The 26637-nt window shown below is 38.4% G+C and overlaps 1 protein-coding gene across 4 annotated transcripts in view; it reads left to right on the top strand.

Moving 5' to 3' along the window:
* The window catches only part of ca10a (carbonic anhydrase Xa), a 167506-nt gene that overhangs the window by 74569 nt on the left and 66300 nt on the right, over positions 1 to 26637 (top strand). For all 4 annotated transcript variants that reach the window (XM_035402223.1, XM_035402200.1, XM_035402206.1 and 1 more), the window contains exon 4: positions 3326 to 3468. In XM_035402223.1, the coding sequence (XP_035258114.1) occupies positions 3326 to 3468 (143 nt within the window). The remainder of the gene's footprint in view (positions 1 to 3325; positions 3469 to 26637) is intronic.

The following is a 26637-nucleotide window of genomic DNA, read 5'->3' as shown; positions in this document are numbered from 1 at the left end:
TCTTTAGCCTCCTAGTACATTACATATGTACATTTTTGAGGCTGTGTCGTATTGAAGCAGAGGTCTGAACTTTGCGACTAGTCTTGTCACGTGGTAGCTGTATTCTTTACTAGAGAATGAAGATTTCAATAGCTAACAACATCATCTCTTGATAGCAATAGTAAAGTTAACATTTTTGTAAGAGATGTTTGATAGTTAAGCTGAAATAACTCTAAGAGATTAATGTTTGAACTCCTTAAAATGAGGCTAAAACGACAAATATTTTGATGATAACATAATGGTGCTTAGGTCTTCTTGCGCCAACTTAGTTTCTTTTACTAAAAGCAATTTCATCACTTGCTAGTCCTTGCCATATATTAAACCACCCCCTGTCAGCTCTGCATCACCCAGAAACCCTCAATACCTGCCTGGAGAAGTATTTATAAGTACTGAGGGGAAGGCTAGTTTGGTATGGAGTTTTAGTTTTGAGTTACATTTCGGAGCAGAAAAGAAACATGTTCTTCGTGTTTTTTGTTGTTTCCTTGGCTGTCTGCTTGTTCCTTATTTATTTTTACCTTGTGTTATTTTGTTCCTGTAGCTCTGGTGTCAGCAGGGTAATTCTCTAGCAAGGTCTGGCTTACTGGACTTGTTGGTAGATTCTATCAGTTTGCTGATTGACTAACCTGTCAACACATTTCGTTTTGAATTGGGATTATTATTTTTACTAATACTAATTAAAACTGTCAAATATTTTATACATGTACAGCATTTAGGAGTCTTTTTTTTGCTTGTTCCCATGGATGATTCAAAAAGAGGCCAAGGCCAACAGCTGGCTCACAGTTCACCCTAAATCATGAAAGGACTTGAATAACTCAATTCAATTAATTGCATCATCTAGCTTTTATTGATTTTGTATTTTTGACAGAGGGATGGAAATCAAGATGTGTTCATTGAAATAGTGTGAGAAATTTTTATTCAGTTGGAAGATGCTTTGGAGAAGGAAATCATCAGTGGATGCACTTAATTGACATGTGAAAGTGTGGTATAGAATCTAACTAAGAATCTTCAATCTGGTGCTTTTCATACCATGGGTCAAATGCATGGGTATGTTTTCTCTTTAGGCCTTTAACCCTCCTGTTCTGTTCATTTTTTAGGTACAGCAAAAATGTTCCCGGGTCAATCCCCATACAGGGGGGGTTTGCAAATACATGAAATGAACCATTTTCATTTAAAATGTTGATTACACTAATTAAGGCCAGTAGAAGAAGTTTCATACTGAAAAAATAATTTTAAGTATTTTTCCTAGATTTTCAAACTTTAAAAGGGTCAATTTGACCCGCAACATAACAGGAGGGTTAAGCATGCTTGCAAACACACAGAACAGATTCAGATAAGAAAAAAAAAATGATGACAGCCAAAAAGTTTTGTAAGCGCAGTTAACAGATCATATCTGATTGGATCGTGAATGAGCCAATTGTGTGGTTAACTGCATGCGGAAATTAATCTAAGGAATATAGATTATTATTGCATTTTTGTACAGTACTTGTGAAAACACAGAATCATGTTCGGTTGCATTTGGGACTTCGGGCATCAGGCAATTTTACCAAATCCTTGGCTATGTACAGTTTTTTGGGTTGTGGACTCATCCCACAGAATAGAGGACTGGTTCTTCATGTTTGTAAAGGCTGCTGCTTAACGATAGCTTTAATGTGTGCTGAATTTGTGTCTCTCTTTTTGATTTTGTGGTTGAGATGGCTATTAAGGAGCCTGAATGGGATTGGGAGAAATCAGTAATCTTCCTCTTTAAAGAATTACATAGGGGTGCAATGGCAAAGGTCAATAAAATATTTCAAGATCTACTTTTACATGTGACAAGAAGAAGAGTTACTGCGCATAAATGTGGAACAGTGAACCGTTCATAAATACTCGTGGACAGTGACACATTCCTTTCTGTTTTTAGCACTACGCAGTATGGAGAGGTTGTGTAGGAGGTGCGGTAGAATATTGGCAGTTCAGTCGCGCCCTGGTGAGAAATGTCTGCTGCCAGGGTTTCCTTCATTCTGGGATCTATCAAGGGGTAATAATTATGTGTACATTTACGACAAGGTCCGGGATTTAACCGATCGATTCTGCACACTTGAATTCCCAATTGTGCTGTAGATTTCCTGTCATTTTCGAGAATGATTTAGCATCAGGAGCGTCTGCCGTCTTCTTCGCTCCTCCTCTCAGGAAAGTATTACAGCCCAATTCAATAATACCTTAAACAAGAGATGACTCAACAGTTCTCTAATGTATTTTTATTATGTTTTTTTTTTCTCCTGGTGATTTTGTCAAATGGAGTAATTTTCCATAGACAGGAGGAGTATTGGGTTGAATAAAACACCAGCTGGTGGCTGATCGTGAGCGAAGAAGGCTACAGCGGTGGCAGATTGCAGTGAGCATGGGCCTGCTTTTATTAATCAAAACTGAGATGCTTAACAAAGAAGTCCACTTGCCGGAGGGCTGTTTCTTGGCTTGGGGCGTCTCTCTGTTACTTAATGTATGTGTATGTGTGTGTGTGTGTTGTGTGTGTGTGTGTGTGTGTGTGCGCGTGGTATTTTGTTGCCGGACGGGTCTCTTTATAGGAATGGAAGCGGTGACAAATACATTTCTGCTCTAAGCAGAGCTTTCTGTTTTATTTCATGAAGTCTATTTTTGAAAGCGTGCAAGCCAATACAGAACAGATGGTGTTAATGTGGGAAAAAAATATGCAAAACCTCCAAATTAACTCAATTTCCAACATGTAAGAGGATGAAACAACACTGAAAATTACATTTCGCAAGAAAAAAAGAAAGCCCTTAGTGTTGGTTTAGTTTAGAATGTGATTTCCAGTTCCTTAATTTTCTTTACCTTAGAATGGAAGAACATATACTACATTAGTGGACTAAAGCACAAGTGTGTAATGTAATTAATACTTACTCAGTTCTGCTTGCCAAGTATGTAATAATACAAATTAAACCACAAGGGCAGTGCAGGGATGTGACAATGAGGTCTAGCGTCCCTGATTAGTACCAAGCACTCTCTGCATTCACACCATTCATGACAAATACCATTTTGTGCACCTCTGAGATTTGTCAGCCCTTAACAGAATAAAACTACTCCACGATGCAGCAGTCTGTTCATATGGACGCTGTGTTAGGATGCTCCTTTTTTCTTTCTGTTATCAGGTACTTGCCAAATGCAAAGTTCATTTTTCATTTGATATGTGGAGGCTGAGTTTATGAAAAGTTCACAGTCGATCAAATGTTTTGATGTATTTATTTATTTATTTACTTATTTCTATGTATATATTTATCTTTATTTGCAGTGCCATCTTTCTGGGGGCTAGTAAATTCAGCCTGGAACCTATGCTCTGTTGGAAAGAGACAGTCTCCAGTGAACATAGAAACCAGCCATATGATCTTTGACCCCTTTCTCACCCCAGTGCGCCTCAACACAGGAAGACGCAAGGTAAGATTTTCGATAGATGTTAAATAAAACATGACAGTTCAAATAGGATTACACAAAAAATAAAATGTATTGGTAAGATATAGCAATGAAACATTTGCAGTGAAGGTGTAAAAACTTCAGTGTCTTATAAAGTCTGTGACGTCTGACCAACATAAGCCCCTTTCACACATTCATCTTAACTCATAAATGTCCCAGAAATTTTCCATGTAAGACATTCCTCCAACTCACTGGGTTAGGATCTAGTAAGATTCACAGAAATTTGGAAGAAAACTGGTTTGAACAAAAGCAGAAACATTCCCAGAAAGCACACAAAAGGTTGCAATGTTCTTACGAAAGGCCTTTCGTCTTTGTCACCGTTTTTTAAAGAGATACTTTACTGAATATGCCCTCTCAATAATTCTTACACAAATATGAGACATTGCACATACGTAGATATTGGCACTGCATTGTCTGAGTTTGTCAGGGAAATTTGAACATTCATTTTAGCAATGGAATAAACAGTGTCGCTGTCGTGCTTTGTTTATTGTAAGAACACCATAACAAAATTGTCATCATTCCCTCACGAATTGATTGTGTGCTTTGCAATGCTAATCCCTGGTAAAAATCAGTTTCAGGCTCTTCCAGTTTGAAGTTGCTGGTTAGCGCTACGTATCAATGACAGATATAGCTAGCTATTTTACTTGGCTATTTTCATTGCATTTTACTGAGAACAGCTTCACATATATCTATTGATATTTAAGAGGATTTACATCTCTACCAAAACTATTATTCAGTGAAATATCTGGCTATTTTAAATGATGAACAGTGGTAATGAAAGTTTTCAGTATTGTCAACATATCTTATGAAAATACCAAAACCAAAAATGTTTATGTCCAACTCTCTGTAATTTTTGACAATATTTTACCCCATTTAGTATTCAACCAGGAAGGCCATTCAGTTGTGCTCTGATGTCAGTAAATACAGCACAGAAAGACATTTCCATTATTCAGAAAATGGCTTGCATAGTTTTTTTTTTTTTACCACATCCACATCTCATACATTTGCTGTGAAACTAACGTATTAAGAACATCGGCAGTGATATTGGCAGAGACCAGACTGCACAGGTAAGAAGGTCTTTATTGTAAGCTGCATGGAACCATACCTGACACCATGTATAAGATGTCTATTTACAATATGAAGCATGGGTCTCCTTTAGGCAAGGCTGTCACAGCGGGAGCTTTAGTATGTTTTTACATTTTTAAATCAGACAGTGAATACTGAAAGCTGCAATAACCAACCCCCCCCCCCCCCAAAAAAAAAAAAACAGTCTTAAAATCTTTCCTCAACATTGAATAACAACTTCACAAGAAATGTGCATGCTCATCATTGGTCATTCCATGTTTTTATATCAAAGAAGTGTGAGGGTGGGGAAGTGTTAATGACACAGTGAATTCAAAAGGGGGTTTCTTTAAGTTAACCACCAAAGTAAGAGATTTAAGGAGGGGGCTAACGAAAAGAAATGACTCCTAAGGGAGAATATTATTACATTACATGCATTTAGCAGACGCTCTTATCCAGAGCGACGTACAACAAGTGCATCAGTTCAAGGTGCAGAGGCTCAGAAAAAACACACTAGAGTGAAGTAAAGATCGTAGTGCCAGAAGTGACCACATAGATCAGGACTCCAACCCTGTAGGGTAACCTGTTCAGCAAACAAACAAACAATCCTGCCAAGTACAAAACTAGCACTGAAATCACATTTGCCTAATCATAATCAGACAAAACAATCCTGCCAAATACAAAACTAACGTGATCGCATTAGCCTAACTAGGTACATACCACCAGCGAGGGGCCAGGACAGACAGCAGACGCGAATGGGAAGTACAGACACGAAGACAAATATCCCAACCCAAAGTAAATGTCTCACCAGTAGAACGAAACTAAGGCGTAAGGAGCGAGTAGAATTTTAGTAAAGACTGCAGTGCAGAAAAAATGTGCCTCGTAACGAGGAAGGCAAATAAAGGCGTATTAAGGAAAATATTGGAATAAAGCTAAGTGACTAGTAGGACCGAAGTCTTACTACTAGTCAAAACAAAAAGCTATATTCAAAATCCTATACCTTTTTCCTTACCACTCTTCTCTCTAAGAGAGCTTTTCACTGTTACCAGCTTTCATGTAACTTGAGTAGACACTAAAGCATATATAAGCTCTCTCAATCAGGTGCAAACAATCGGTCGTAATCAAAAGCAATCACGGAGCGCCCTCCTGCCGGCCTGAAGATTACCACACTCAGTTACCTGAAACAGCATTCAGTTTCCTCAACAGGGATACTGAGTATCCGATTAGCACGAGACGGCGTCGATTAGCACAACCCACGATGCCGCATAGCAAACGGAATAAGGAACCATGACAAGAAGTCACTACAATTACAGCCCTTGAATAGCCCATGAAGTGACCATGGGTATTGTAAGAAAACAAGAAGTAAACTTTTTTCTCCTTGATTTTTCTAGAGTTCCAAAATGTATTAAATTTTAATATACATTGTGTATGGCAATAGGGGTCTAAAGAATACCTCCCACTGTCGTGTAATGAAATGAGTCTTTGACCTTCTATTGCTAAAATCTGCTCTCTTGATCAGCCTTTCGGTTGTAGGAAAATATCTTCCCTATTGCCTTTTATTGCTGTGTTGGAAGTTAATGAATCGTTTAAGGAAATTAAAATAGCCTCTGAATTGAAGCACTAATTCATCAAGAGTAGACATGCATCAAGGATATGTGCATTGGATGGAAGGAATCATAGTTATTAAATTGTCTGTAATAATTGAATATTTGCTGTGCTGTAACTGCGTCGCAATTACTTGAAGAGGCTTTGATTAATTTAATCACTTCCATAATAGGGGAAGTAAATTTTGTATCATAGTATTGTTTATGTAAGTCATAGATGGTTTCAGATCTGAAATCTCAACAATGAACATTTCTTGTGAATAAGGCCTAGATCATGTGACCATTTGGGCTACATTTCAGCAGCTATTCTCTTGGTTTCTCTTTTAACTTAAATGTCAGAAATTATTTTGTGACAAGCACAGACCAGTTATGAGTGTTCTTCAGTGCAAACCAATGAAGTGTTGTTATGGATGAGTGTTATGAAGTGAAACATTGACACACAAATAATGTCAAGATATACTTCAATCGATGACAGAGTGAAATGGTATCCTGCTGGTGCTTTTCATACCAACTGATTTAATTTATATTGCATACCTTGCAACTTATCTTTGGACCACACAACAAATATTACTGCAGTCTAGCACTGAAAGACACAAAAAACAACAAAAAGTAAGGTATAAATAGCTGTCAGCGAGCATAAGGGAGTGGTGGCATTATTTAATGTATGCATTGATTAATGCATTCATTGAACTGATGCATTAGATATAATAGATAGATCAAGGCCTGCAATAGGAGGCTGCCAGCCTGGATTCAGCTCAAATTATTAAATGTTCAAACTCAACAGTCTTCTCTCCAGTACCTATCCTCTCCTGATTTTAATTTGACCTTAATCTTGTATAAAACATGTTCATTTTCAGGATGGATAGAACAGGTTTTTCTGATGACACCATTGATCAAATATATTCATGAACCTTGAATGGTGTCAGAATTCATACAGAAGTGCCTGTGCTTCAGTTCAGTGGACGGAGCTGAGAACATAGCTATGCCTCACTTGTGAGTCACTGCAGCACTTCTCTCTTCCCCAACAAATCTCATCTTCTTGCCCTGATCTGAGTGCCCACCTTTCACTGAAACCAACAAGGTATAATATGTATGCTCTATAATATGTCTATATACTTATACTATATTTTCTCTGCAAACAGCCACTTCTGCCATCTTTGTGTTATGTATTAAGTGGCAACATAGTGTAAACTATTGTTGTGGAAAGAATAATATGTAGGTTTGTAAATTGGTTTGTAATAATAATCTCTCTGTTTCACCAGAATATGTCAAGACAGATGTAGAAAGCACTGCTAATTTCAAAAATGCAATTTGCCCTCATTACAATGAAGTTTAAAACCAAGGACAAACATTTTAATGAATGAAGGTGGCAGCATAAAGAGGGCATATAAAAAATACAAACAATGTTAAACATTATCCAACATACATACTTGCATATTTCGCCGAATATGTTCCGTTTTTTCTTTCACTGAATAACCAATTGCCCCTTGATGCTAATTCTTGCTGACATTTTAAAATTAATACAATGTGTATATACATTTGTACTTCTCAGGGGGAGTTCAATAACTGTAATATTACATAATACTAAACTCTTCTTTTGCTTCTGTCCAAACAGTGAAGTATGGTAACCAAGGGATTTTGTGTTAGTGGAACATTTTACTAAATGTACCATGTTGCTGTGAATTAAATTTTCAAGTGAAATTCATTGGTTGTCACATGTCAGTATCAAGATTGTATTATAAAAATGCATGTTTCTATTTTCCATGTATTTTATTTCTAACTGTCCTTGTTTTTAATACAATTTCATTAATTGATTTTGGTGCTGGGTGACCATGCCAAATTGTGATTGTGAAAACCAAATGTAATTCCCACATTTAATTGTTAAAACCTAAATGTTGACTGAATCCAAGGGATAATCCTTTAATCCTCTAAATCTTACTGAGGGTGGTGTTATTGGTAAAACAGAGAGCAGAGTCCTTCATACTCCTTTGTCATCTTTGCAAAAGCATGGTGATGAGTAAAATTATTCTTGTCACTTTCTCGGGGAATCAACCTTTATTGTGAAGTGAGAGCTAATTACTAGTTTGGCGATCAGGGTTGAAGAATCAAAAATAAGGTATTTAACATGCAAGAGGCCTACTTGAGCAGATGGCATGTTCTTGAGCTGTAGGGAGAGAACTCCATGGTTGAAATACAGAATCAGTCTCATAACGGGGGAACAGCAAACATCAGCTGTGGGCCTACATCCTTACGTCCTCAGGGAATAGGCTGTCAAGTGTGTCGGTTTGCTTGCTTCGCCTTAACTGGCTTGATTTCCTTCTTTTTGTGAATGTTTGATATTGTATTGTAACATTTTATTTTTCTGATTTTCTGCAGCAGTACATTTTTTAATTATTTTTTTTTCTCTCATAGTGTATTCAAAGCACCTGAATCTTTCTGAATTGTATTCCTTTCTGAAAATGAATGAGATGGCCTTCTGCATCTTGTATAGCATTTGATGAATTGAGTGGTGACTTCCTGTGTCCATACTCATGATACTCCGTTTTGCAAGGTTCATTTTGTTTAGTAGTTAGTAGTTTATAGTTTTTTTTTTATTTTCTGGGAAACCTACAAAGTGCTTGGTAAATTGTTCTCCATAGCAAATTATCAGATTTTCCTCCATCTTGTTGGAGTTTTTTAAATATGTGCATTATGAATGTATTGTATCAAGTAATTATGCCTGGCATAGCATGAGGAAATGATGGGAACTTCACAAAAGACACTTAATGAACCACTTGCTAATTAAATTAAACATGCTAAACTACTTGACATATATTCTAAAACAAAGATACACAAAGAAATAATGTGTGGGTGAATAGTGTAAATCTCCTAGCCCAACACATTAAGTTTTTTCTGTGTGGGGATATATGTAATTATTCAAAATTAACAAGTTTAATTAAGTCTCCCGTCATTTGAAATAGTTGTAAATGACTGATATGTTCACATTCTCACCCGTGTCTAACAACTTGGCAGTGCATATTGTGAACAATTTCCCTTTATTATTTTTTTTTTCCTAAAGGTGTTTTCCAAAATGAAGTGGACACAGTATTCATTTAGTTAATGTATTACTTTAACTCATGCCAAATGTAAATACGTTCCAAAATATAATATTGTAGATTGTTTCCCTTCTTAAAGGGAACCTGGTTAATACATGGGTTCAGTGTGATACAATATATCAACTTATATTGCACAGAGATCTTTCCCATTAATCAACCTTTGGACGTGAAGGAGAGCATGTGCACAGAAAGGACATTCGTAGTGTTTTTTCATGTTTAGGGAATTGGACATAAAACATTGACTCTTCAATTCAGACTCTGTAAGTACATACTACTTAGCCAGCTGTTTTACCGTATATAAAAAAACTTAAATGGTTTTAGGCATTGGGTTTCCATGCAATTTTCTAGTAAAGTCAGCTAATCCGGGATTACTGTCTATGTACTGGAACTCAGAAATTACATGTAGTTTAAGTGTTTTGACCCCAGAAGGTTAAATAGAGCATCACACTTAGAAAAATGCAAAGGAAAAGGGAGTCTATTGTAAAGATAAAATAAATTTCAGTGGCAGCTTTAACTAAAAAATATATTATGTTACGCAGTTTTACTTCTCAGCATTCATTAAAATTAGGCCTAAGTTAGTGGTACTCAAAGGCCCCCCGTGGCTGCTCATATGGAACCCCCGCTAATTCAGTTTCTGAGGTCCACGATCACACTGTCAACCGGGACTTATTTCTGCAAGTCCATGATTGCAATATCCCCTCTGCATTCTCCTGTCCCGGTCTGCATGCATAATTTTACCCAGGTCCACGATAGCAGTATCCCTCCCCCCCCCCCCCCCCCCCCCCCCCCACCTTTTTCAACTAATTATGGGGGTCCCCATGATGCCTTTGAGACAGGGTGGGGATCTCTAGATCAAGACCAGTTGAAAACCCCTGCTCTAATGAATAAGGCTCCTAAATCCCTGCATTTCTCCCTGCAAGTATAACAGCCAACAGTCCATAGGGACACTGGACCACTTAAACACATTTCATGTAATCGCCCCTGTAATATGACAGTGTTTTTGTTTTTTTATGAAGGCATTTATAATTTAGTGAAAGGGAAGTGAGTGCAGTTTCTATACTTGCAGATACCAGGTGGGAGGAAGACAGCAGAAGGCTTCCTCCATCACTCCCACCTGTTGTCTTTGGATTATGTGGTCTATATATTTATTTATTTATTTTTATTTATTTATTTATTTTTTGTTGTCTTATGAGCAGATGTAGGCCATGGCAGCCAGTTTCCTGATTTTCACATGAATTTAATCAGGCATTTTATTACAAATGAGTGTCCCGTGTTTTATTAACTCTACATGTAGCATTATTGCTTTGAGGCAGCACCCCACTTGCTTGAACTCAGTACCTTACAGCATATACCTCATGTCATATATTGCTGATTCATATTAACTATGTGCAGGTCTTTTGGCTGAACCTGCTAAGCCTTCACAATTTTAAAAACAGATTATGGATGAATATTTTGAAAACCGCAATTGTTGTTGTACTTAGGCTCCTTCCTTGTCAGACTTTGACATTAATTACTGCTTTCAAGGGTTAGAAACTTTGAGAAACTTACTTCTAAACAAGATACTTGGGTTTCATATGGCACAACATAAGTATCCATTTTATGTGCATTCATATGGTCATCATATTTAGATAACAGCGGCAAAAATAAAAAAGGAAGTCCATTACTCTTGCTTTTGTTTAGTTGAGTTTATAAAATTGCATTCATGGGAAAGTGAGCTCCCATTTCTTTTGCACCATTTCTGGTTGGTGCTGTGAGCCAATGTGAAAGCCAAGTCCTGTCTATCATCAAAGAAACATGCTTAGTCTGTTCTTCAGACTGAACACACAGAAGCACCGCCTCCCAAGCTTAATCATGGTCTGCATTCCTAAACAGCGCCTCAGCACAGAGCTGTACAGGAAGTTGTCAGACCTATTCAGGAAGTGCACTGGAATAATGTGATGGGGGGTGGGGGGTGGAAGGGGGTTTAGAAAGGGTGGCATGGTTGAAAATGTTGCCAGGGATTTCAGGTAATTTTTGTAAAGCTTCAAATTTCCATTTCATATGAAAAGGCTATATTACATCTGGTAAAGGAGATTAGCAGTTTCACCATCTGTGCAGATTACTGTGTGCTAAAAGAGGGTGCAACAGTAGATGGGGGGTTGGGTTTGCAGATGAAGCTGAGGTAAAATATGATTTTACACCTCTTTTTCATGCTTATAGAAAGTGCCCTCCTGCTCAGATAAAAATAAAGCAAGCATTTCTCTCAAGCAGTGTCAGGGGGCACCCAGCAGGTGGAGAGGCAGTGGGTGGAGGTGGGGGCCGAGATATGGTACAACCCATGCCTCATTTTTCAGACGTGTTTAATGATTGAAGTACCTAACCAATACACCTCTTAATCAACAAGGATATTACCTTAACTGAACTCCCTCCCACTACCTCACTCAATGTGCCTTGCCTGGACAGGTACTTGGCATGTGGCAAGCTTCGACTGGGATCACCATGAAAATAAAGCCATTTCAGCCTGGCAAACTGCCAAAAGGAGGCATCATTTCTTTTCTTTTCAAGACAGAGACGCCAATGTTACAGTCTCAGACGTAAATTACATTTCAGACTGATTATCTAATGTCTTCCCTTCACTTGTTAATCATCATATTCTGTAGGTTCATCATCTCTGCTTGCAATTTTTTTTTTTTTACAATGATTGAAATGTTTCAAGATAAAGGTATAATCACAGTTTTCTTTGCCATAATATTTGTTTTGCACTGTAACTTGCTAACAATTATAAACATTTGCCTTACCCATCGTATGTACAGTAATATGGAAATAGAGCAAGGTGCACACACTAACCCTGGCATGGCTTTTCACCCATCTGTAATTTCACCCCCTGTTGTTTTAAACTTAATGTTCTCAGAACAGTAGAAATTGTAATGGAGTACATTAACTCTTCCCTCCACTGATAACATAACAACATGTTTTGTCAACTGACAATGTCTCCCTGAATGCCCTTGGAAATTAAGCCTGAAAGGCAAGATCTGTGAACCAGCATGAATAGATTAATAATTAGTATCCTCAAGAATTCAATATAACCATGGATGGGATATTGGTCTTGGACCCATGAGGCTTGTAAAAATGAAGAAAGGTCATAATGTTGCCCTTAAGTTAATTAGAACAGAATTGGTATCCTATTGTAAAATTGTCTTCACATGCTAACAAGGTTCTGTAAAGAGCATGAATTCCCTTTCGCCCATACAGTTGGAAGTGGTATGCTAAATGTTCATGCATGCTTCATGTGAAACATGGAAAACAGAATGAGCCCAGGGGGAATTCAGGTGTATGCTGTGCCACAAATGCTCTATTAACTCCTTAAGGCGAATATGGGCCGGTACAGGTTTATTTGCATTCATTCACTATTTTACGGTGACATTTTCAAGCAATGTGGTCACTCAATACTGTTTGAAAGTGTTAAAATTCAGGGTTCTATCTTCATGACTATTTCACAATGTGACAACGGTTCCTTATTTTGTAACATGTGGGGAGGCTTGGGTGGTCCTCATCTTCTATGCATTTATGGAAATCTATAGATGACATAAATCCCAGTAAAGTCAGTATCTTTATCATGGTAAGGGTCCAGCAAACAAAATCCATAGTAATTTTTAGTCCCAAAAATGTGCTAACTTCGAGGAACATCAATTGAGTGTCCATTGCTTAACAGTTCTCCAGAAGAATTATTGTTGTTGTCCGTTTCGTCATTGTATACACAGCAAGTCTCTCATTATATTCAATGGGACCCGCCTAGCATAAGCAATGACTTGACATGGAGAACACAAATTCTTCCCAGGACACAACCAGCCAATGGCAAGGTACTATAGAGATGGCTGGGAAGTATTTTAGCCAGTGAAATTATTTTTCTAATGGTGTATAGGTTATTTGGCTTGCATAAAGCCAAATAACCTATACATTCATTGTTTTTCCTGCATAAACAAATCATAACTTTTTCCATAAGCATGCTGAGAACGTTGCACACTTGCAAAAAAGTTATACAGACTTTGTTGTCAAAATTATTTTTCAATGCCAAGGTCTAAACAGAAGATTACATTTGGAGGCCTTGGAATAAATCACTCGTCTGATAATAAATATGGCATGTAATATTGCGGGATGTGTTTGACATGTTGAAGGGGGTGGGGTATTTCAATAAAACGTATATCACTGGACCTCAATCAATGGATTATAATAATAAACTAGTTGACTAATGTAGTTATTTTCTGCAGCCTTCTAGACCTGCTGCAGAGAGCGACAGAGAGAGGGAGAAGGAGGGGGAGGGGGAGCGTGACAGGCAGGGGGAAAGAGCTCATTTAAGGACACTTCATCCAGGAGCATATTCTATGCAATATATCATATTTTACAGCTCATATCATTTGGTTACCAAGTGCCCTTTTGCAGTCTCCGAAAGGCCTTTTTGGAAACCCACCTAGACATATAGCAGCTTTGAAAAAGCTCATTTTTGGTGCTATTGTCGTCATATTTGAACTAAGATTTGTTCAGAATTGCAGCTGTGGCTCCATTATGTTTCCGGGCCTGCCCGGCACAGCCATAAGCATCTGAATCTACTCAATATTTTAGGTGAGAAAGAACTTTTTTTGTTTTTGAGCTTTTGTTACATTGTTTCATAGTTAGAGTAATTATGACTCTTGGAAACCTTTCAGAAGAGACCAGGATTGTGCCTGTAGTCACAAGGGTTCCAGAATAGTAACCATTTTATTTTGGGTATGTCACTTTCAGGGTTGTGTTAAAAAAGGGTGTGCTACAGAAGGGGATAAAAGTGAAAAAATAAAATAAAAAATGGCAAGTTCATGCATCTCCAGTTTGCAAGTGTTCATCAGAAGCTCTCACATGTAATTTCAGTGGAACAAAAGCACTGAAACCATATCTACTTTATTATTAGCCTCATCAAGTCCAGTGTTGCCGTTGTACTTGAGCCATTGCTATTTGCTTTGCAGCCCAGTATAATCAAAACTCTTTGTCTATCCAATACTCCAAATTTTAATATTTAGCATTCATTTTACATTGCTTTGTTTTGATATGTATATTCATTTTTTGTTGTTATATTTGCTGCTGTGGTGGGCAGTAATAGATTGACATTTAAGGCGTTTATCTGAGGCTCTTTTGTAGAGTGACTTACAGTTAGTGCACAAAGAAAAGGCATAGATTCATACATCAACAACATCCCAAGTAGCAATTCATGTGAGTGCAATGGTCAGGCCATGACACACGGGCCCCCCTCTGATGTTGAATAAAAGCATTTTTTAAATTTGCAATTCTGTTCTCTACCAGCTGCCAGCATATTTTCACCCTGAGCTACTCATCATTAAAGGAGATCTAAGACTGTAAGTAGTGCTATTAAAGCTACAAAACATCTGTCCACAGGAATGAAAACACATGGAAGCCTTCATTATACTTCATTATATGTTGTTCTGCATCGAATATGGTGCACAGACTATACAACAGTGCAAAGGCATGAAGAGTGAAAATAATTGTTTAGTTCCAAAAATAATAATGTGAATAATAATGTGTTGAGATTGATAAATGCAGGCAGAAATTGACCATACACAGATGTGACAAAATTCAGCTGTAAAATCTTCTTGGCGCCATGTGCTGTTTGGGTTTTTGAGATTAGAGATTTTTTGTTATATTAAAGGTTGCAGCTGTTATTTTTTTATTTATTTATTTGATTACACGTGTAGCTTACTAAAAACGCTTCCTACTGTGATCTATGCAGCTTTCCTCACTGTTCCAACTCTGCACATCCATGCTATGTTCAATTTCTTTTTTTTTTTTTTTTGGTAGATTGCATTAAAAAGTATATCGTAGGCGTATTTTTTATCATAATGAGGAAGCTGGCTTTGCTAATGTTTTATGCACATGATAGTGTGAAGAACGTTTCCTGAACTTACTCAAACCCTCCTCACCATATTGCAGCAGTTTTGACATGTACTTAGGTGTCAGAGGGAATCCACATTAGAATTCTAATGACCTTTTCCTTGTTTTTGCGACCTGACAACGACTTAAGCGGCTTACACAGGCAGTGGTGCCGGTTTCTCTGCGGTTGTGACTTCTGCATTGCCAAGCTGTGATTTAATGCAGATCATTGTTGGTGTTCCAGGCAGCATTAGTAAAGCAGAGCTGTTTTGGGGCTCCTGGGGAAAGAGACATGTGTGCATGTCAAATCCCCCATTGTGATTTGGCCTTAATATTTTGTCAGAGAGATTATCCATTTAAAATCCCTGATTTGTGTGTCCTTTAGGAAATGGAAAATTGCTATAGGATCTCATAGTAAACCGAACAAATTCTACAGTAAGTTGACTTATCCTAATGGACATTTTTGTGATGTGCAATCACATTTTTGTCCTATTGAGTAAAATAAAATAAAATCATGTTCTTAAACTACCTTCACTGTAGCAATAAGAATAATCTATCCCCTATTCGCTGAGCATTGTTAGATTTCTATTTGCTTATTGTGGCGGTTTTGATGTTCAGTCAGTTTTTTTTTTTTTTTTTAATCTCATTTTGGTTTCTTATTTAAATTAGAAGATATTTTTGAAAATATTGAATAAGGGTAAACTATTTCATAATTATCCCCCCCCCCCCCACCCATTTAAATCCATGGCCAGTCCCCATGGATAGGGCGATACTGATTCAGACCCCCATTCAGAATAGTTCATCATAAAATGCTGGCATGGTGAAAACTCCACTGTTGATTTTCAGTGTGTCAAACTTCCACTGATTCCCTTGCACCAATCGCATGGATAGTACGGGTCTTCTCCGGTTTTCAGCTTGCAGTAACAGAGGAATTTGATCTTTATTTTTGGATCTGTGACTTGATAAATCAGCACTTTAACATAGACACACCAGTTTCCTGCAACTTTTGTCATACTCTTGGTGAGTTGGTGAGCTGGAGGCTGATAGCTGCAATACTTGTATCAGGCAACCAACATCTTCCACATTGCTGACTTTAATTAGCTGACATCCCTGTCAGCTTGCCCTCCAGAGAAAGCCTATCTGTATGCCATTCAGGCACCCACACAATAGTGTGCAATGGGATTGCAATTCTGCCCTCCAACACCAGTGCAATGCCTCATTCTCACTGCATAAGTAAATTCACTTAGGCTGGCTGCTGACATATAATGCCTGTGTGGTAACCTTGTGCATACCTGCTTTTGCACCCAACAACAAACAAGAGTGCTATGGGGGTAGAGAGAGTTCCATGAGGAAATGATAGGGGGTGATATGGGATAGTTGTTTGTTTTTTACATTTCCATTATTCAAATTTCTCGCATTTATTTATTGCAATTAGTTATGTGTATAAAATAGATATTTTTCCCAGACCATAATTAGCTTAAAATTCTTTGCAATTCTTCTTTAGAATTGTTTAGTTAGTTGGCTGAGGTGTCTCAGTTCTGAACAGGCCCCATAATGTATATGTACACACTTTTTTCCAATGATGTTTAGAAGATTTTCTAAATACAATAAAATCCCACATTACCACAGAAAAGAACGTTTTGCAGAGAAAAGTATGCATTAAAAATAAGAGGCACACTTTCCAGTAATAAATTAATGCAAGAATACACATATCACTATACAGTAGGTCCAGGACATGTGGTCTACTCTAACTTTAGGAAGAAACTTTGTGAAAACATCAAATGGCCCCTCAATATTATCACGTTATATTAGGTGACAGTTAGTTAGTGTTAGTCCCCCCCCCCCCCCCCCCCAAAAAAATATCCTAAAGAAAATTTCCATTTTGTTGTTCCCCCCAACATTCTGGGTGACTTATCCTGTTATGGCGCTGTGGTAGGAGCATGGATGAAACCCACAGTCTGGTATCTGGCAGCTCACTAGGGTGACGTGCAGTTGACACTGGCATTACCAGTGGAAGGAAGGGTGCCATTTGGCTGGAATAACAGCATCTTGTGTCGCGCACAAGTGACCCCCTCTAGTTGACCCGTGCCCACTGTCTGCCTGTTGAGCTGCCCGTGGCGTGTCTTCCGGTGACTCATGTCTGTACGAGTGCTACTTCTGAACGACGGTGTGATGGAAAGCAGCAGCTGACAGTACGTGCTTCAGAGAAGAGCACAGTCTTGTCTGCACTCTCCCAAATCGATGGCAGAGGTTGCAGCAGGTAGCGGTAATGATGAATACAATTTGGCATTCCAAAGTGGGTGAAAAATAAGTTAAAAAAAACATTTGAAAAAAAAAAACATGAAATTCAAATGGTCACCTTCTTCTCAAACCTCAAACGAAAGGTCTTGCCTTCTGTTGTCAAAAATGTGGTACAAAGTCAATACGTAGTTTTTACCTTGATTGATATTTGACAAAAAAGTTAATTCGCCACAATCCCTACACCTATTTGTATGACTGTTTCATCTCAGAGAATAAAAGTACACATATGCACATGTGTATTTCTCTATATCTGTTTCAAAGTTATAAGAGGAATACATACCTTCAAGTGCATGCAAACAGCTCATTTAGAAAACACATTCAGAATTGTGGCATTTGGAATGTTGCTTGCTTATAAATTTGGTCAGCTCTGGGGATAGGTCAGATAGATCTCTCGGCACAGCTGCAGAAGCCACGCATCGATGTCTAATATGTGACAAGTAAAATTGACATGCTTGCTGATTATGCACACATTATCACATTTGCATGTGGACAAGAAATACACTATCGAAAGTAAGGAAGTAATAGAAACTTCCTGTTGGTTTTCAAACATTATAAAAGACATGGTATCTTCCTCCTCTGAGGCATGAAATACATTAAAAGATGATCAAAGATGCCTTCCTATGACGTGTTCGCTGTAGGCAGCCTGATTTTTCCTTTCACAGTGAGCTGTACAGATATTCAAAGCAAAGAAAAGAAAAGAGAGAATTCATCCGGTGCTGTTTGTGTCAATTCCAGCCAGTGACGTATCGAGTTGTTAAAGAAACGTAAATGAGAACGCAAAATCAGGATAGTGGGCATAATCAGTCTTCACACGTTCCATAAATATTTAAACGGTGATCATTACGCGCGCAAGATTGTACGCATGCCTCATAAAAAAGCAGTTTTATATAAGACAGAGTTTGTGATGATTTTCCGTGCAGCACCAAGATGTTGTTAAATAGTTTTAACCAGGGTGGTTAAGTTCCAGATGTCAGGAAAAGGAAAAGAAAGGGAAACTTCAGCACACGAGAAGTGCATGTGAGTGAGGCGTATGTGTTTCAGGGGCATACCTCTCCAGATGGATCTGCATCTACTGAGCCTCTGGCCTACTGTCAGGATAAGTGACTGATTGGAGATGAGGAGAATGGCCCTTATATCACCAGAAGAGAAAGCATAGAGCGAAAGCACTCTACATACCCCAGGCTCCATATCCACACAGCAAGTACAGGAACAGGAGGATTTTAATGAGGGTTTTCCTTCCTTTATCACCATCATGCAGATTTCAGTCTTCAGTACTATACGTTTTAATGCATTTAATATGAGGGCTTTGTTCCATCTGTTAAGGCTCCCTCCCTCTGCAGTTTCTTTTTCATGTTGCTGTACACCAAGCAGTGTCACAGAGCGCAGTTAAGACACACTCTAGTATGCTGAAGGGAAACCGCCGTCTAGCAACTGACAAAAGGTTTGGGTGTGAATGATCATTTCAAAAAGTGTTTTTCAGAAAATATCAACAAATGCAGTTATGGCCTAATGTACTATGGCAATTACGGGGAATTTAAATTTTATCGGCTGCCTTATTCTGTGGAGTTTGTCGAATCGTTCGTGCGTAGCTAAGAATGTTGGTATTGACAACGCCTTGAGTCATTTTCTCAGAGTTGTGCAGGGGACTTGTCATTGTTCCAGTGTTTGGGTTTAAATGTGAACAGCCATCAGTTTTAACAATCGAACCACCCTGCCACAGAGGGCGATCTTTAAATGATGCATTAAATTTCCTCTGCATAATTTTTCCTACATGGATATTGTAATGCATGCTAAAAATGTCATCCCTATTCCCATCCCACCTGCACTGCGACACCTCGCCATGTCTGTATCCAGCCCTCATCCATTTATCGCTTGCAAAATCCTTCCGATCATCTTTTCAGCAGCGTAACATACGGGCGATTCTGCATGGTTTGTCTTTGGTTGCTGTTTGGCACAGCAAATCAAAGAAAAAGATGCACCCTACAGCCCTGGGTTTGTACTGTAAATTGAAATGTTAAATATACCAGCTGAGAGTTAAATTGTTCACGCCTCATTAAATCTCTTCTCTGTAGGTCGTATGTTTTTTTAAAGAGTACTCCGCTCATTCCCTTTATCAAGGGATGGTAATTGTTGAGACTGCGGGATCCAATTTGAGATTTAACTGACATTGTGCATAATGCAGTCAGGGAGTGTACATGAACATTTTGAATGTTTTGTAGTAACTATCTGTGAAGGATGTAGGAAATTCACATATATTGCAGGTAAAAATAACATTTTAATGAATATACACCTATAGTTATTTGCATATTTCTATAAATTTAGTTAAATACAGCAGCTATTGTAGAGAGGTTCTGAAAAGGACTTTTAAATGCACTGCATGAAAGATGCCCTTTGGTATGCAGTAAATAGATTTTTTTGATGGTACAGTATCTATTCATTGTAAAAAACAAAAACAAAAAAAAAATGAATCCCTTTCTGTCTCTCCATCTGTTTCCAATTCATTTTTATCTCACTTCCCCATGGTTTCAGTATTTTACATTTACACAACAAAAGACTGCATTATGATTCAGAGCAAAATATGTTGCACACTTTAAAACCATTCTGTTAGTGTGCTTTGCAGTTTGTCCATCTTTTTCCCTTAGTAGCATAGATGAGGGAACAAGGATGACTCAAAGGGTACATGAAAAAAATATTTTATTCCCTATAAAAGTGTGTGCGTGTGTGTGTGTGTGTGTGTGTGTGTTTGTGTTTGTGTTTGTGTGTATGCGAGTGTGAGTGTCTGTTGTCAGCTTTTTTATTATTATAAAACACCTAGTCTCTGTACTCTAGACAGGAAGTCATTGCCAAGAGGCCGGCAATATCTTAAGACAGCAGAATTTGAAAGTGCTGACTTGGGAATATCTCGTCATTCATGGCACTCATATTAATTTATCATGTAATTAGAAGCAGCTTGTGAGAAAGGCGTTGCTCACCACATACCCACAATGCTCTGTTCAATTTAAGGTCACCCGCCACCTTGCATTTTCATTTTGGGCTAATGTTAAATCTTTCACTTGGGAAACAATAAATAACTGCTTGCTTCCATATTGCATGGGATAGATATAGGCAGAATTACATATTTTATGTCATACCTTTTCAGCTTTTGCTGAATTTTGAGTGAAACTATTTCATTCAAGTACTGTGCATGCAAGTTACAATGACTTTCAACAGGATCACTGATGTAAAAATGGATGTGAATTTTAAAAAAAAAGGCAAAAATATGAAAACTGTGTTGAAAATGATGAACTGTCATTATAGCAATGGATTAAACATCCACATATTGAGAAGGAAGAAAGGGATTTATACTAATAAGGCACAGAAAGTAGTGAAACCAGAAGGCAAGCCACTTCTCCAAATGCTTCATCGTCCGTTGTATGCCAGAGCCATGTGCAATCCAAACAGCATGTTTCCACAGACCGCGAGTCCCAAATCCCGCATGGACATCACGATCTGAGTCCTCTCGGCCAAAGGACACCGAGGCTCATCGGTGGTTCCTCAATGGCCGAGATCAATGTGCTGCCTGATTAAGTTGTGCGCTATAGATTTCTGCAGTCACCCTCATCAAAGAGCCCATTTCTCTTTCCCTAATGATGCTGAACCTAAAGTTCTTATCTCCAGTACCTTAATTTTCGCCTGGCCATTACAAGTAGACAGTGACTTAATGAACTGCAAATAGGAGGGGAGAGCAGCATAAATCATCTCTTGCTTGTTTCCTGTGGTATTAGTGTTGTGCCTCTTTCATCATTATTATGCCCCTGGGGATATTTCAAAGAGAAGCTGAATTGAAAATACACAGATACCTTCAATAGATAATGCTCCAGCGGTTACAGTGACAAAGGGCACCTTAGTAACTTTGAGATGCAGTTTCCAGCGTTGAATAACAGAGCTTAGGTCTGTATGATCACGGTCACGTGGCATCAGTATGTGTCAGCTGTGCATTTGAGACTTTGGCCTTGGTGCAGAAGTCTTCCATGGAATCATTCATAGAGCACCATGGCAACAGCTGTGCAGGAGTTCCAAAGTAGTTGAGTTTCCATGACCTGATATCCTTCCGCAAACCAATTTTGGTCTGATACTTTGCAGCCAGATATGTTACACTATGTGAATTCTCATTTCCTTCGTTTCATTTTTGGCAAGAAATTGTCACTGCGGAAGTGTAACTCACCGATAAAGATAACCCATCTGCTCAGTGATTAAACGTCAAATAAGAAATTATGTCCACTGAATGTTAAATATGGTCCTCAATGGTTTTCTTATGATTCTAATCTTCTGCCTTTCTTCTCAGAGTTTTGAAATCTATTTAACACTAAATCAAATGTAATTGTGGATTCTTGTCTCTTGCATTTCCCATTGCCCCCAGGTCTCTTTTCTATTGTCTGAGAATTGGTAGGAATTGGGAGGGTTGGGGCTGACTGAGGAGCAGCTTGCAGAGCTAGATGGGAATGACGGAATGACTGAAAATGTCATATATCCTTGCTCAGACCGTAAATGACCTCCGATGCCTGGCCCCTGCTGACAGTGAATTGTGTGAGATTGGCAGTACATGCCATGTGGAAATGGAACCTTTTTGGTCAGGGTAAAAGGTTTAATTCCACCTGAAATTACAATATAGAACATGTAAGGTGAGTGCTGGGGTAAGTGTGCCCCTGAGGTAAATGCAAACACTGCACATATCTCAGCTGTCAGTCAAACACTGTGAGGTCAGAGCTGTTCCAGTCTCCACCTGAGACCTGTATATTGTTTAAAATGCACTCTTTGGAAACTTTAAATGATATTCTGTACACATGCAAATGAATATCAGCTTCTAATTTTGTAGAATATTAATGCAATTGATTAAGTGGATGAAACAAGTACACACACATCCAAAAACACAGACAAGTCCCAAACAGAAAAATGTTATCAGTAAAAAGAAAGGGCCTGTACATGCACCAAGTAACATGAATTTATTAGCAGTAGAAAGCAACCTTTTGAGCTTGATGGCTATTCATCGGACTTCTGGACTTAAGGACCTGCAGGTCTCAGCTGGCAATGAAAATGTTGCAGATTAATTTCTCACATGGCTGTCCCCTTATGCAAAGCACGTATCCAGGATTGTTTCAGTAAATATCCAGCAGTTTTAATTGGCTATATTTAAAATAAAGGCTATTTAGTCCCTAATTAAGGACATTCTTCAAAGCAAATGAATCAAAATATTTGTATATTTAATGTAATTGATGTGGCATTTTGTTCTTTACCTTGAGCAATGCATGTATGTGAGTTTTAGCTTTTGACATTTTCATCATGAGTTAAACTTTCCGGTTCAAATATGATATACTAAAGTTTTTGTTATAAAAAGTGGTAATAGGGATGGACTGAATGCCCCCATGTGTTACCCCAACATCAGTATCAGCACTCATGAGGCTCCTGCGTGAGGCTCCTTACATATTCTCGGTACTACTTCCAGAGGCATGAGCGCCGTGCTGTAACAGAAGAGCATGTGAGAATGAGCATGCGGTGAAGTCACGAGAAGGCCAATGCCCAGCCACCAGTTTGTTGTTGCTGTTGTCCTTGTTGTTGTTGTTGTTGTTGCTGTTGTTGTTGTTTAAGCTACAATGAGACCAGCCGTAAAATTATCCTTTGTGACACAGAGCTGGTTTGTAGAGTCAGTGTGAAAAAAGAAATAAACTGCTAAACCGCAAATTGGAAGTCTCCATTCCACATATTTTAATGCAAATGAAAGGAATGATTGTGGGCAATTAGCTATGCTATTTGCGCTTAGGTGCGAATGATGTCAAACCATACAAATTAGTATTTGAATTCTTCCTTTTTTTCAGATTTCACAGTACATAAACACTTCATAATGCATTCTATTTTTGTGTCAAAAGCATCTGTGCATGCAAGTAGAATACACTCATAAAAGTGCTTGTGTACAGTGTTTAAAATGTGTGTGTGTGTGTGGGCGCGTATTTCAGGGTAACAGTTATTGTCTCTTCTGTTCAGTATCAATTTACTAATTGTACTCTTGTAATATCTTAAAAAAACAAGTTTCTTTCAAAGTGAATATTTGAACTATTTTTTTCTTTGTATTTTTGATGTTTTTCAAAACATTTGTAAAGTACATTTGTGGCTTTCCCAGATATACATTTCATTTTTTAGTAAATGTTATATGACAGACTTACTTTCCATATTTAAATGAGTTTTGTTGAGCTTTTGAATTTTCAATTTTTTTCATTACAAAAAATATCTGTAAGGTTCACCAGAATACTGCTTGTTTTATTTACATAGATTAGCATAAGACATGCATTCATTTTACAGCAACTTGTCATGCATCATGAAGCTGAACTGATTTCAAACCAAACTTTTGTGAGACTTGGCCTGACTTTAGCAGCAAGGGGCCGATGGTTGGATAGGCATTGCCAGAATGCTTGGCTTCTCTCTGTGCAAATTTCCTTGACCTGGTGAGGCCCCCCCGTCCATCAAACAGCGGCATGGCTCCCTCTGAAGAGTGATAGTATTTCTAAGTGAGCATGTGACAAGACTTTCTTCTACTAGACATGAGACATTATTAGTGAACACGTTCAGCACAGCACTGTAAGCCCACTGTAAGCTTCTTCTCTTTTTCACCATGCTGTGGCATGTCTTGCTGATGCTAGAGGTTTGTCAGATCTACATTTCCTGTAAGATTTATAAATCAGGCAGGGCCTTAAAACTACCTCTGAGGATTAGCATTTCCTAAAGATATGAGGGGATGTGTTGTTGGATTCCATCGCTTCCATTTGAACATTTTCCATTCGATTGCAATGCTACTATGCAAGGGTGCCATGCCTGTTTACTAATGTATGATCAAGCCACAAGAAAAAGTGTTAACTTAATGAAATTGGGATGTCTCTTGAGAAAACAATTTAAGGATATTTTCACATATACAGAATGTGCTCAGAACTGCAGTGTTTTAAAATCAATAGCAATAATAATGTTAACAGCAGAAGCTTTTGATTCTGAACAAGCTGGTTGTAATGTAATATTTTCACGGTGTATTGTTTTCGTTTGCTGAAACCTTGGCTGTTCTGTATCTATTGCTATTATTAATGCCAAAGGGATGCATTTAATGTGTCTTGTCATTTTAGTAATGTTAATTACTAGCACTCTGCCATCAATTAAGTCAGGCACCCCACTTTAGTGCAGAGCACTCCACTGGTCTTTGTGACCTTTGTGACTTGTGACCTTCAGGTTAAGATGATGTGAAATGCTTTAGTTAAAAGCGGCTATAATAATAATGTTAGTCAAAAGCAGCTTAGTTAAAAGCAGTTACTGTAAGTTATAATATCTTCTTTTCAGACTAGCACTCTACAGGAACACAGATGTAACAGCACTGTCTTTCAGTTTCTTTTTCCTGGTTGTTCCAGTCAGTTTGGAATGGAGATCCATTCAAAATCATCAGGTGTGAAATGGCGACTACATACTCGAACATGGGAGTATTTTTCTACTGGCCAATTTTCATATTTCTTGTTTCATATTGCTGCCAGCCATTCCTTACATTAGTTGATGTTCTTTGTGGCACATTGCACCACATCATTCTTTCTGCACTTCTCGATAGCACAAAGCTTCTACTGTCTTACAGGCATTCCCCCAAGCTGAGTAGCACATAATTTCCTAAATAGCACTGTTGATATGGCTAAACTCATTTGAATATGTATGCCCACACCACCCTTCTCCGCCCCAGGGAACGCCCAACAAAACAAGTTGTAGAGAAGTGCATTGTGGGTGTTGAAGTAACAGCAAAAGGCTGGAGAATATTGCTTGTAGAGATTTGAAATTGCTCCATATAGATGATGATACAGCTGATGATAAAAAAATATATATTACAAAAAAATAAACATATTCATGATGGGCTTATTGAATGATGGTGAAAATGTATTTTTTGGGTGCAGTTCCCCTTTGATAAGCACAATATACTGTATCTAACCTCGTACAGAATAGATCATGTGAGATTGATCTCAGCTGTGCTATGGCTGCTTGGCACCGCATCAATGTGTGTTTACAGCTTCACACCCACATTTACAGTTATTTTCCCTGCATGGAAACAACAGCTCATCAAATCAGCCTTGATCCTACAGCTGCAGACGTTGCATGTGTTCACCACATTGATCACCTACTCAGCAGGCTTATCGTCTTCAGCAAGGAGATTGTGTCACCCAGCCTGCTCATAGCGTCTAATTTGCCAGAGTAATCATATTGTTTCATCGCCTAAACAGCTGCGCGAGTATGTGCGTGCACAGCTATTCTGCTGTGCCGACTTTTAGCTCTCACACATTAATGTTGCTTAATGTGTGCTTTCACTGTGCAATCTGCTCTACCACATACAGCGAAGCTCAGGAAAGAGAGGAATGAGGACACATCATTTATAATGTATATCTCCAGCATTTTTTAACGAATCAGCTTATTTACTTATGTTGGTAACCTTAGTGGACATGGCAGTAGATATCGTGATATAAAGAATTTCAGAGTATTTACTTTGGCAAAGCACTTCAAATATGTAGAAATGCCTGTACAGTAAACAGTGGCTCGGAGTCAGTGCACAAAGCATAAACATGTAGGACAGTTCCAGGTGTTATGCTGGCAAGGATATTTTTGGGGAAGATCCTGGGAGAGCAGCAGATGCGCTTTCTCTGCACTGGCAGCTAAACCAGCCCCGACATTAACAGTGTGGCTCCTCCTTGACACCTGAGATATTACCATGGTGGAGTGCAGGCACATGTCTCTATGCTCACTGTCAGGCCGGGTCCAGTAGAGCATGGACTTCACCAATCAGCACAGCTGTCTGCTCATTGGGTGTGTCACAGATGAGTATGCCATGCCCAAGGTTTTGGAGAATCCTCTCATTAGTCTGGCTGTACTCAAGCACCCCACCCTCTTAAAATGGGCTCTTGTTGTTCTTGCTTTACCAAACACATAATTGTTCACACCTCTGTTTAAGAAGAACCAGGTGTGCCACAATGCCTAGGAATATAAATGCTCTCTCTCTCTCTCTCTCTCTCTCCACACACACACACACATGTACACTCACACACAATATTTAATCTTGCTCTTAACAGATAGTCTTGTTCTCTGTTTGCTTTCACATAAGAGTTCTTAACCTTAAGTCCTATTCTGTATATTGC

The sequence above is a fragment of the Anguilla anguilla genome, chromosome 2, assembly GCF_013347855.1.
Source record: "Anguilla anguilla isolate fAngAng1 chromosome 2, fAngAng1.pri, whole genome shotgun sequence".
Taxonomy (NCBI): Eukaryota; Metazoa; Chordata; class Actinopteri; order Anguilliformes; family Anguillidae; genus Anguilla; species Anguilla anguilla.
Note: the sequence above shows the minus strand (reverse complement) of the source record. Positions and strands in the feature narration are given on the sequence as shown.